At 36.2% G+C, this 9,694-nt stretch overlaps 1 protein-coding gene across 1 annotated transcript in view; it reads right to left on the reverse strand.

Annotated features, from left to right (window-relative positions):
• Nucleotides 1-208: 208 nt before the first annotated feature.
• The window catches only part of LOC117324277 (zinc finger CCHC domain-containing protein 7-like), a gene marked incomplete in the record, with an annotated part of 21,782 nt that continues 12,296 nt past the window's right edge, over nt 209-9,694 (reverse strand). The window contains 4 exon segments of the mRNA XM_033880061.1: nt 209-1,121; nt 1,509-1,631; nt 2,417-2,611; nt 2,723-2,813. Of these exon segments, the coding sequence (XP_033735952.1) occupies nt 952-1,121; nt 1,509-1,631; nt 2,417-2,611; nt 2,723-2,813 (579 nt within the window).

Here is a 9,694-nt window from a genome sequence, read left to right on the forward strand (position 1 = left end):
ATCTATGATCTATAAGTGTACATTGTAACGGTGTTGAGTCAACACTAACGTTTTGATGTCTTGACATCAAATCTAACTTTGAACATCAAATATGTGACATTTGTTTGCTAGTACAACCATGAATAACCGGTGTCAAAAGCCATGAAGTATGAATAGCCGATGTCAAAATCCACCGAGTTTCTTGTTATGATTCAAAGAAAACAACATAAATGAATCACTTATTTTTATTTTGATGATATTAAATTAGGTTTTCTGAATCAATGGCCACACACAGTCACATCTTTTATATCCTGATCAATAATTATATCATTTATACTGCTGAATGTACATACACCTTTTTTGTACTAGTTTCTGTAAATGGCCACTCTACATACATGTGGAATAAGTGATTGATTCGGAGTCTTCATCACTTAATAAATAGCAATACTACCAGCTGGTGATATTCCATGGTTAACAACAACATCATCACATAAGTGGTCAAAGGCTGTGTCTGTAATAAACACATTCCTAAATATTAAATTGCACAAAAAAATTTTTTTGCAAAGGATTTCAATACAGCAGAAGCCATCTTCACTTCTTTAACAGAACTTTCTGTTAAGAAATTTCTTACTTCTGTCTTTTAGAAATCCAACATGATGTTCCATGTCTGCAAAGTTTTCCAGGTACTCTATACCTGGAAACTTTTACCACTTTTCACCCAATAAGAAGAGGGAGAATTTAACAACGTAGGGAGTGTTTTAATACTCCCTGATGTAATAATATCACACAGAGAGCAAAATATTCCTGGGACCAAAATTTCCCAGTATACAGTTTATACACAATTTTTTCCTCGTAGGTGGTTAGAAACTCCTGGCGATATAGTCTGTACATCATACTTTATGAAACACTTCTAAACCCTGCTTTGTTCTGAAGCAGTACTTGGTGTCCGAGTTTTCAGTCAGATTTCTTGTTCTAATAGTCAGGTATCTTGTTTTGATAGAAAGATGTTTTAAAACCTTTGTTGTAGTTATTTGTCGTGTTGCGAGATGTTTTGAACCCTTTATCGCTGTTGTATGGCTTATCATTCTTGTACTGGGTGTTGTAAGTCTGCCAAGTAATTTTGGACACAGATTCTTTCCTTCCTGAAAATTGAATGAAATATTTGAAGATCATGAGCAGGGAAGAAACACACCATCTCTCCTGTAACAAGGCTGGTAGTCCTTGGGTTAAGTCATTTACTGTCAAACATTGGTAAACTACTGGGGGTTTCTATGTTATACATTATAACAAGTACATTGTACCAGGTAATATAAAATGATCATTTCAATGTTAACTTTGTACTCCAGACTTCAATAATTTCTACTGGCGATATAATCTGTCATATCACAAAGTCAATCCAATAATCCTGTTTCAACTTACAATGAGGATGTGTAACAGAAATTTTGAGATGAGGACATGTTTGAAGGATATTTATGTCGAATGTAAAAACTATAAATCAGTGACGTGATACCATCTATCAACAATAGTACCTTTGTTTTGTGTCTTCTTTCCTGGCTGTGGGTAGTTTTCTGTCTCTTCTCTATTGTCCCAGCGTGTTCTTCTCTGTTTATTTTTTTTCTTCTGTGACTTCGGCTGTACATGTGGATCTTCATCTACAAAACACATCATGTGTACATCTCAATCTAATCAAAATTAGACGTGTAATTTCCACTCCTCTAAGATACTCTATGATTAACTGAAACAAGCTATAGCAATACCCCCTAGAAGGCCATCTCAGCATGACCTTTGAGCTTCAAATATAAGCCAATGAAAACTGGTTAATGACTTCATTAATCAACCAATGACAAAGAGTCTGATATGATTATCTTAATGGCCACAGTAAGTAAAAATTGCTAATCCTCTGGATGTTACATTGAAAGAAGAACAGAAAACTATTTAACAATATCTCGTCGACAGGACGGATTGTGTTTGAAAATCGTTACCGTACACCGTATAATATATTCCCTTTCAAACTAATTTTTTTTCATGACGCTGTTGCTTTTACTGTCTATCTCGCATACAAAGAAGGAAAACCCACACGAACAGCACACATTTGTTAAATTATATATTCGTTGAGGTATCTATACTTCGGAAGTATGAAAACACACAGACAATTTCATAGGCTGCATGTTGATTGGCTGAGCTCAAAGGTCATGCAGAGATGACCTCTTACAGGGTATCGTTAAATCTTGTATTGCAGTGTATTGTAGAATATCATAGAGGAATGGTAATTTCAAGTCTTTTTCCCTTTTATAAACCCTACACATATTTTTGGACTCATAAACTCTGAATTAACTTTCACAAAATATCACTCTTAAAAATTACATCAGACTTTTGTGGTTGGACATATGGTATCTTAAATGGTTAAAATGGCCAGATAACTGCTGAGTTTTCTGACCTCTGTTGAACTTGTTTTGCCTTTTTCTGCGTTTGCCTGTTGGCATGTGATGTTCGGAATCATCCCTGTGTTTCCTCTTCATCCCTCTGTTAGAACCTGCGGTTATCTGATTGCCCCAATGATTGCTTTCATAGTTCTCATGTTTCTTCTTCTTTTTCTTCTTCCCCGTTTTTAGTTTAATCTGAGAAGACTTATCTATAAGATAAAATTATAAGAACTTGTAATGTTTGTATATATGTAGTAAGTATATTTTCTGTAGAATGTCTCATGGCCAGTGAAAGTAGCTATACTAAATTGTAAAGTTACCTCTCGCAGACCTTGGATCTGTGTGTGTGTATGTGGATATAAAAGGATAATATCCATTTTCATGCCGTTCCATCCGGTCCTCTACACATTCCTGTAAGTATAAAGTTTACACTTCTCATCATTTATTGTATACACTCTGTATATTTAAAGTAGAACTTTTATCATCACATAACTGGCCAGTTCTACGATGTCATATGGCCATATCATAAATACCAGATTACTGAGCAGGCTGTAAAATAACACTTGACCAAAACCATCTCAGGATCATTTCAAGAAAGTTCAAGTTGATTCCAACTGATAGAACTTGAAAAGAAGTTCAAACAAGGAGCCGCAAAGCTTGGCATTATCCCCTGCGCCCCGCAGTTGGTATGAAAACCCAAATACATGTATATATCAAGCTCAAAGTAATTGAGTTATTAAGGAAACAGTAATTTGGTATTTTTGATTAAGTCTCCATGGTGACAGAAAAAATACCAAAAATGGAAGGTCCGCTATAGCAAAAGACACAACTAGGGCACTAGTCTGATATATACAGAAATTTTCAAAAAGCTGCATCGAACGGTTTTTGAGTTATAGCCCGGAAACAAAAGGAAAACAGTAATTTGGTATTTTTGACTAAGTTTCCATGGTGACAGAAAAAATACCGAAAATGGAAGGTCCGCAATAGCAAAAGGCACAACTAGGGCACTAGTCTGATATATACAGAAAGTTTCAAGGAGCTGCGTTGAAATGTTATGGAGTTATAGCCCGGAAAAGAATCTCGGACGGACACACGGACAGATGGACGGAGCCCAATTTAATATCCCCTGCAAACGCGTTTCGCAGGGGATAAATAGGTGTTATGGAACATTTTCTTCAGATTGGTAAAGTAAATATGATAGAAGTTAAATGATACAACCAATATGACATTTAAGAGTGTGACGTTTCAATGACTACACCGTCACCGTCATCAGACTAATGACTAATGTGAAGCGTACTAGCACTGAAGGTCACACTCTTAAATATCATATTGGTTGTGTCATCATCTCTATATCTCTATCATAAAATAGGTGTTGTTAAGGAAAACCATGATTGTGCAATCATGTTACAAAATGGTCGCAGTGACTGCCATAACACAGCTTTATGAGACTAAAAAATTAACAACACTTTGTCAGGTTCCCTTAATCCCAACTAATTTCCACCTCTATGGTATAAATGGAACAGGAGAAGAAGTTTATAATGTATTTTTTTAATATGGTGGCCATGGCAGCCATCTTGGATTTCGGACTGAGCAAAAAAAAACAAAACTTGATAAGAACAATCTCATGATTATTTCAGGTAAGTATAAAATAAATCCTACTGGTGAAACTTGACAGATGAAATGTGATCATTATCAAGGTACATGTACCAGTAAAGGATTGTTTCTATGCTCTGTCCAATGCAATCTTAGTTAAAATATAGATGTTCATTCAATACATTACATGACTATCTAATGACATCCCATAAGGGGTCATGTCAGGATGACCTTTTGGATTATCCAATTAAATTACGACTTACAGAATCTTGGAAGTGAATTTTGTTTGTGCAATAGCATAGCCTGCATAATCTGTCAAGCTGTTTCAAGTCATTTCATCCAACGAAGCATATAGCTATTTATTACATTTTTACCAGTGAAATATCAAAAATTATTCATTCTATAAGTGATATTTTTCAATATTTATCACTAGTGAAAAATATCACTTTTGCTGATTTGACCAATCAAATTAATGATTAGAAAATACCAAAATAATTGACAAATCAGAAAGCCCGACATATCTCAGCACCTGGACAGGGGGAACTACATTTTTTGTTTACAAATTATAGCTGTAGGCCTAGTTAGCATACGGGGTAGGTTTTTCGTTGATAAAAAATGTAATAAACAGAATATCTAACAGTGTCTTCAGTAATACCAAATATATTTCACGAGTGGGGCTAATATTTTGATATTTTTCACGAGTGCGCACTGTTAGATATCCTCTATATATACATGCTGTACCGAAATAGTTAGTTCCAGATGTGATGAATGGAAGAGATTGATGACATAGAAAAATTTTGACAATTCGACCTGAAAGTGAAATATTGAGATAGCAAAGGTCATCCTGAGGTGACCCTTATGTGATGTCGTTAGATGTTCATGTAAAGTAGTGAGAACGACCATCTAGATTTTAATTAGATTCTGTCCAATGAAGATTATACGACTGTTTACTCCTGAACTACCAGGTATTGTGTTGTATTGTGTGGTGTATTACCTGTTGTATTGTGTGGTGTATTGTGTGGTGTATTATCTGTTGTATTGTGTGGTGTATTACCTGTTGTATTGTGTGGTGTATTACCTGTTGTATTGTGTGGTGTATTACCTGTTGTATTGTGTGGTGTATTACCTGTTGTTTTGTGTGGTGTATTACCTGTTGTATTGTGTGTTGTATTGTGTGGTGTATTACCTGTGTATTGTGTGGTGTATTACCTGTTGTATTGTGTGGTGTATTACCTGTTGTATTGTGTGGTGTATTACCTGTTGTATGTTGTGGTGTATTACCTGTTGTATGGTGTGGTGTATTGTGTGGTGTATTACCTGTTGTATTGTGTGGTGTATTACCTGTTGTATTGTGTGGTGTATTACCTGTTGTATGGTGTGGTGTATTACCTGTTGTATTGTGTGGTGTATTACCTGTTGTATTGTGTGGTGTATTGTGTGGTGTATTACCTGTTGTATTGTGTGTTGTATTCCTTTGTATTGTGTGTATTACTGTTTATTGTGTGGTGTATTACCTGTTGTATTGTGTGGTATATTACCTGTTGTATTGTGTGGTGTATTACCTGTTGTATTGTGTGGTGTATTACCTGTTGTATTGTGTGGTGTATTACCTGTTGTATTGTGTGGTGTATTACCTGTTGTATTGTGTGGTGTATTACCTGTTGTATTGTGTGGTGTATTACCTGTTGCATTGTGTGGTGTATTACCTGTTGTATTGTGTGGTGTATTACCTGTTGTATTGTGTGGTGTATTACCTGTTGTATTGTGTGGTGTATTACCTGTTGTATTGTGTGGTGTATTACCTGTTGTATTGTGTGGTGTATTACCTGTTGTATTGTGTGGTATATACCTGTTGTATTGTGTGGTGTATTACCTGTTGTATTGTGTGGTGTATTACCTGTTGTATTGTGTGGTGTATTACCTGTTGTATTGTGTGGTGTATTACCTGTTGTATTGTGTGGTGTATTACCTGTTGTATTGTGTGGTGTATTACCTGTTGTATTGTGTGGTGTATTACCTGTTGTATTGTGTGGTGTATTACCTGTTGTATTGTGTGGTGTATTACCTGTTGTATTGTGTGGTGTATTACCTGTTGTATTGTGTGGTGTATTACCTGTTGTATTGTGTGGTGTATTACCTGTTGTATTGTGTGGTGTATTACCTGTTGTATTGTGTGGTGTATTACCTGTTTGTATTGTGTGGTGTATTACCTGTGTATTGTGTGGTGTATTACCTGTTGTATTGTGTGGTGTATTACCTGGTGTATTGTGTGGTGTATTACCTGTTGTATTGTGTGGTGTATTACCTATTGTATTGTGTGGTGTATTACCTGTTGTATTGTGTGGTGTATTACCTGTTGTATTGTGTGGTGTATTACCTGTTGTATTGTGTGGGTGTATTACCTGTTTGTATTGTGTGGTGTATTACCTGTTGTATTGTGTGGTATATTACCTGTTGTATTGTGTGGTGTATTACCTGTTTGTATTGTGTGGGTATTACCTGTTGTATTGTGTGGTGTATTAGCTGTTGTATGTGGTATGTGTGGTGTATTACCTGTTGTATGTGTGGTGTATTACCTGTTGTATTGTGTGGTTGTATTACCTGTTGTATTGGTGTGGTGCTATACCTGTTGTATTGTGAGGTGTATACCTGTTGTATTGTGGTATGTGGTGTATTACTGTGTATGTGTGGTATTACCTGTTGTATTGTGTGGTGTATTGTGTGGTGTATTACCTGTTGTATTGTGTGGTGTATTACCTGTTGTATTGTGTGGTGTATTACCTGTTGTATTGTGTGGTGTATTACCTGTTGTATTGTGTGGTGTATTACCTGTTGTATTGTGTGGTGTATTACCTGTTGTATTGTGTGGTGTATTACCTGTTGTATTGTGTGGTGCTATTACCTGTTGTATTGTGTGGTGTATTACCTGTTGTATTGTGTGGTGTATTACCTGTTGTATGTTGTGGTGTATTACCTGTTGTATTGTGTGGTGTATTACCTGTTGTATTGTGTGGTGTATTACCTGTTGTATTGTGTGGTGTATTACCTGTTGTATTGTGTGGTGTATTGTGTGGTGTATTACCTGTTGTATTGTGTGGTGTATTACCTGTTGTATTGTGTGGTGTATTACCTGTTGTATTGTGTGGTGTATTACCTGTTGTATTGTGTGGTGTATTGTGTGGTGTATTACCTGGTGTATTGTGTGGTGTATTACCTGTTGTATTGTGTGGTGTATTACCTGTTGTATCGTGTGGTGTATTGTGTGTTGTATTGTGTGGTGTATTACCTGTTGTATTGTGTGGTGTATTACCTGTTGTATTGTGTGGTGTATTACCTGGTGTATTGTGTGGTGTATCACCTGTTGTATTGTGTGGTGTATTACCTGTTGTAATGTGTGGTGTATTACCTGTTGTATTGTGTGGTGTATTACCTGTTGTATTGTGTGGTGTATTACCTGTTGTATTGTGTGGTGTATTACCTGTTGTATTGTGTGGTGTATTACCTGTTGTATTGTGTGGTGTATTACCTGTTGTATTGTGTGGTGTATTACCTGTTGTATTGTGTGGTGTATTGTGTGGTGTATTACCTGTTGTATTGTGTGGTGTATTACCTGTTGTATGTTGTGGTGTATTACCTGTTGTATTGTGTGGTGTATTACCTGTTGTATTGTGTGGTGTATTACCTGTTGTATTGTGTGGTGTATTACCTGTTGTATTTGGTGTTGTGTTATTACCTGGTTGTATTGTGTGGTGTATTACCTGTTGTATGTGTGGTTATTACCTTTGTGTGTATGGATGTTGGTATTACCTGTTGTATTGTGTGGTGTATTACCTGTTGTATGTTGTGGTGTATTACCTGTTGTATTGTGTGGTGTATTACCTTGTTGTGTATTGTGTGGGTGTATTACCTGTTTGTATTTGGTGGTGTATTACCGTTGTATGTTGGTGTATTTGTTGTATTTGTTGTATTGTTTGTGTGTATTACCTGTTGTATGTGTGTGGTTATTACCTTGTTGTATTGTGGTGGTGTTGTATTACCTGTTGTATTGTGTGTAGTGTATGTGTGTATTACCTGTGTGTATTGTGTGGTGCTATACCTGGTGTATTGTGTGGTGTATTACCTGTTGTATTGTGTGGTGTATTACCTGTTGTATCGTGTGTGATGTGTGTTGTGTGGTGTATTACCTGTTGTATTGGTGGGTATTACCTGTTGTATTGTGTGGTGTATTACCTGTTGTATGTGTGGTGTATTGTGTGGTGTATTGTGTGGTGTATTACCTGTTGTATTGTGTGGTGTATTACCTGTTGTAATTGTGTGGTGTATTACTGTTGTATTGCTGTGTGTATTGTGTGGTGAATACCTGTTGTATTGTGTGGTATATTACCTGTGTATTGTTGTGGTGTTATTCCCTGTTGTATTGTGTGGTGTATTACCTGTTGTATTGTGTGGTGTATTACCTGTTGTATTGTGTGGTGTATTACCTGTTGTATTGTGTGGTGTATTACCTGTTGTATTGGTGGTGTATTACCTGTTGTATTGTGTGGTGTATTACCTGTTGTATTGTGTGGTGTATTACCTGTTGTATTGTGTGGTGTATTACCTGTTGTATTGTGTGGTGTATTACCTGTTGTATTTGTGTGGTGTATTACCTGTTGTATGGTGTGGTGTATTACCTGTTGTATTGTGTGGTGTATTGGTGGTGTATTACTGTGTATTTGTGGGTATTCACCTGTTGTATTGTGTGGTGTATTCCTGTTGTATTGTGTGCTTGTTGTATTGTGTGGTGTATTTACCTGTTGTATTGTGTGGTATATTACCTGTTGTATGTGTGGTGTATTTACCTGTTGTATTGTGTGTGTAATTACCTGTTGTATTGTGTGGTGTATTAAATGTTGTATTTTGTGTGTTTTACCTGTGATTGTGTGGTGTATTACCTGTTGTATTGTGTGGTTGTTTGTATACCTGTTGTATTGTGTGGTGTATTACTGTTGTATTTGTGGTGTATTACCTGGTTGTATTGTGTGGTGTATTACCTGTTGTATTGTGGGGGTGTATTAACCTTGTTGTATTGTGTGGGTGTATTACCTGTGGGTAGTTGGGTTGGATGTATTACCTGTTGTATGTTGTGGGTGTATTACCTTGTGTTTGTAGGTGTGACCTGGTTTGATTGTGTGGTGTATTACCCTGTTGGATTGTGTGGGGTATGAACCTGTTGTATGTGTGGTATTACTGTTGTATTGTGTTTATTCCGTTGTATGTGGGTGTATACTGTTATTGTGTGTTTCCTTTATTGTTTGTATACCGTTATTGTGTGTTATACTTTTATTGTGGATACGTTATGTGGGACTTTTGTTGATACTGTGTATTTTATTCTGTATTAACCTTTATTTGATCTTGAGTATTGATGTTTTGTATACGTATGTGAATATTGGGTGTGTTATCTTGATGTTCTTGATTTACTTTTTAGTGAACTGGTATAGTAACTACCGTATGTGTTCTGGAGGGGTATACCTTTTGGTGTTTCTTTGATTTTTCCATATTCTTTGGCCACCTGGTTCCTTACCAGTGGTCTTTTGTATCATCTCAGTTGATCATGAACACTATAATGGACCCTATCAAATTAAAACTTAATCAGAGGACGGTCATATGTGCACCCCTAATTTTTTTATCAAACATAAACTACAGAATGACCAAAAACT

This window comes from Pecten maximus, chromosome 1 (assembly GCF_902652985.1).
Source record: "Pecten maximus chromosome 1, xPecMax1.1, whole genome shotgun sequence".
In the NCBI taxonomy this organism is placed as follows: Eukaryota; Metazoa; Mollusca; class Bivalvia; order Pectinida; family Pectinidae; genus Pecten; species Pecten maximus.